Source organism: Mesitornis unicolor, unplaced genomic scaffold (genome assembly GCF_000695765.1).
Source record: "Mesitornis unicolor isolate BGI_N332 unplaced genomic scaffold, ASM69576v1 scaffold5612, whole genome shotgun sequence".
Lineage (NCBI taxonomy): Eukaryota > Metazoa > Chordata > Aves > Mesitornithiformes > Mesitornithidae > Mesitornis > Mesitornis unicolor.
Genome location: NW_010169715.1, coordinates 2,171 through 2,632, shown reverse-complemented (window position 1 = coordinate 2,632; position 462 = coordinate 2,171). Strand labels below are relative to the sequence as shown.

The 462-nt window shown below is 66.5% G+C and overlaps 1 protein-coding gene across 1 annotated transcript in view; it reads left to right on the top strand.

Annotated features, from left to right (window-relative positions):
* Nucleotides 1-27: 27 nt before the first annotated feature.
* LAMTOR1 (late endosomal/lysosomal adaptor, MAPK and MTOR activator 1) overlaps nucleotides 28-462 on the top strand; it is a gene marked incomplete at its 3' end in the record, with an annotated part of 2,489 nt that continues 2,054 nt past the window's right edge. The window contains exon 1 of the mRNA XM_010179432.1: nucleotides 28-146. Within this exon, the coding sequence (XP_010177734.1) occupies nucleotides 28-146 (119 nt within the window). The remainder of the gene's footprint in view (nucleotides 147-462) is intronic.

The window sequence follows — 462 nt, the reverse complement described above, 5'->3', positions numbered from 1 at the left end:
GGGGGGGGGCTCGGTCAGGGGGAAGCGATGACCCCGCAGCGGCCCCCGCCATCTCTTGTGTCTCGCAGTAACATCATCGACGTCTCGGCCGCCGACTCGCAGGGCATGGAGCAGCACGAGTACATGGACAGAGCCAGGCAGTACAGGTGGGCCCTGCCCCCCTCTGGGAGAGGTTGAGGTTTGGCTTTGGGAGGGCAGTGGCAGAGCCCTTGTCCTGGTTGTGGTGCCTGGGGATCTCCCTTGGTGCGGTGGGTGCTGCACCCTGAGCCTGGGGATCTCCTTGGGTGCCTGGGAGTGCAGCGCCCTGAGTTGGGTCTCCCTCCAAGTGCCTGGGGGTGCAGCCCCCTGAATCTGGGGGTCTCTGTCAGTGCCTGGGGGTGCAGCATCTTGAGCTGGGGTCTCCCCCTCAGTGCCTGGGGGTACAACCCCCCAAGCCAGGGTCTCTTCCTTGGTGCCTGGGGG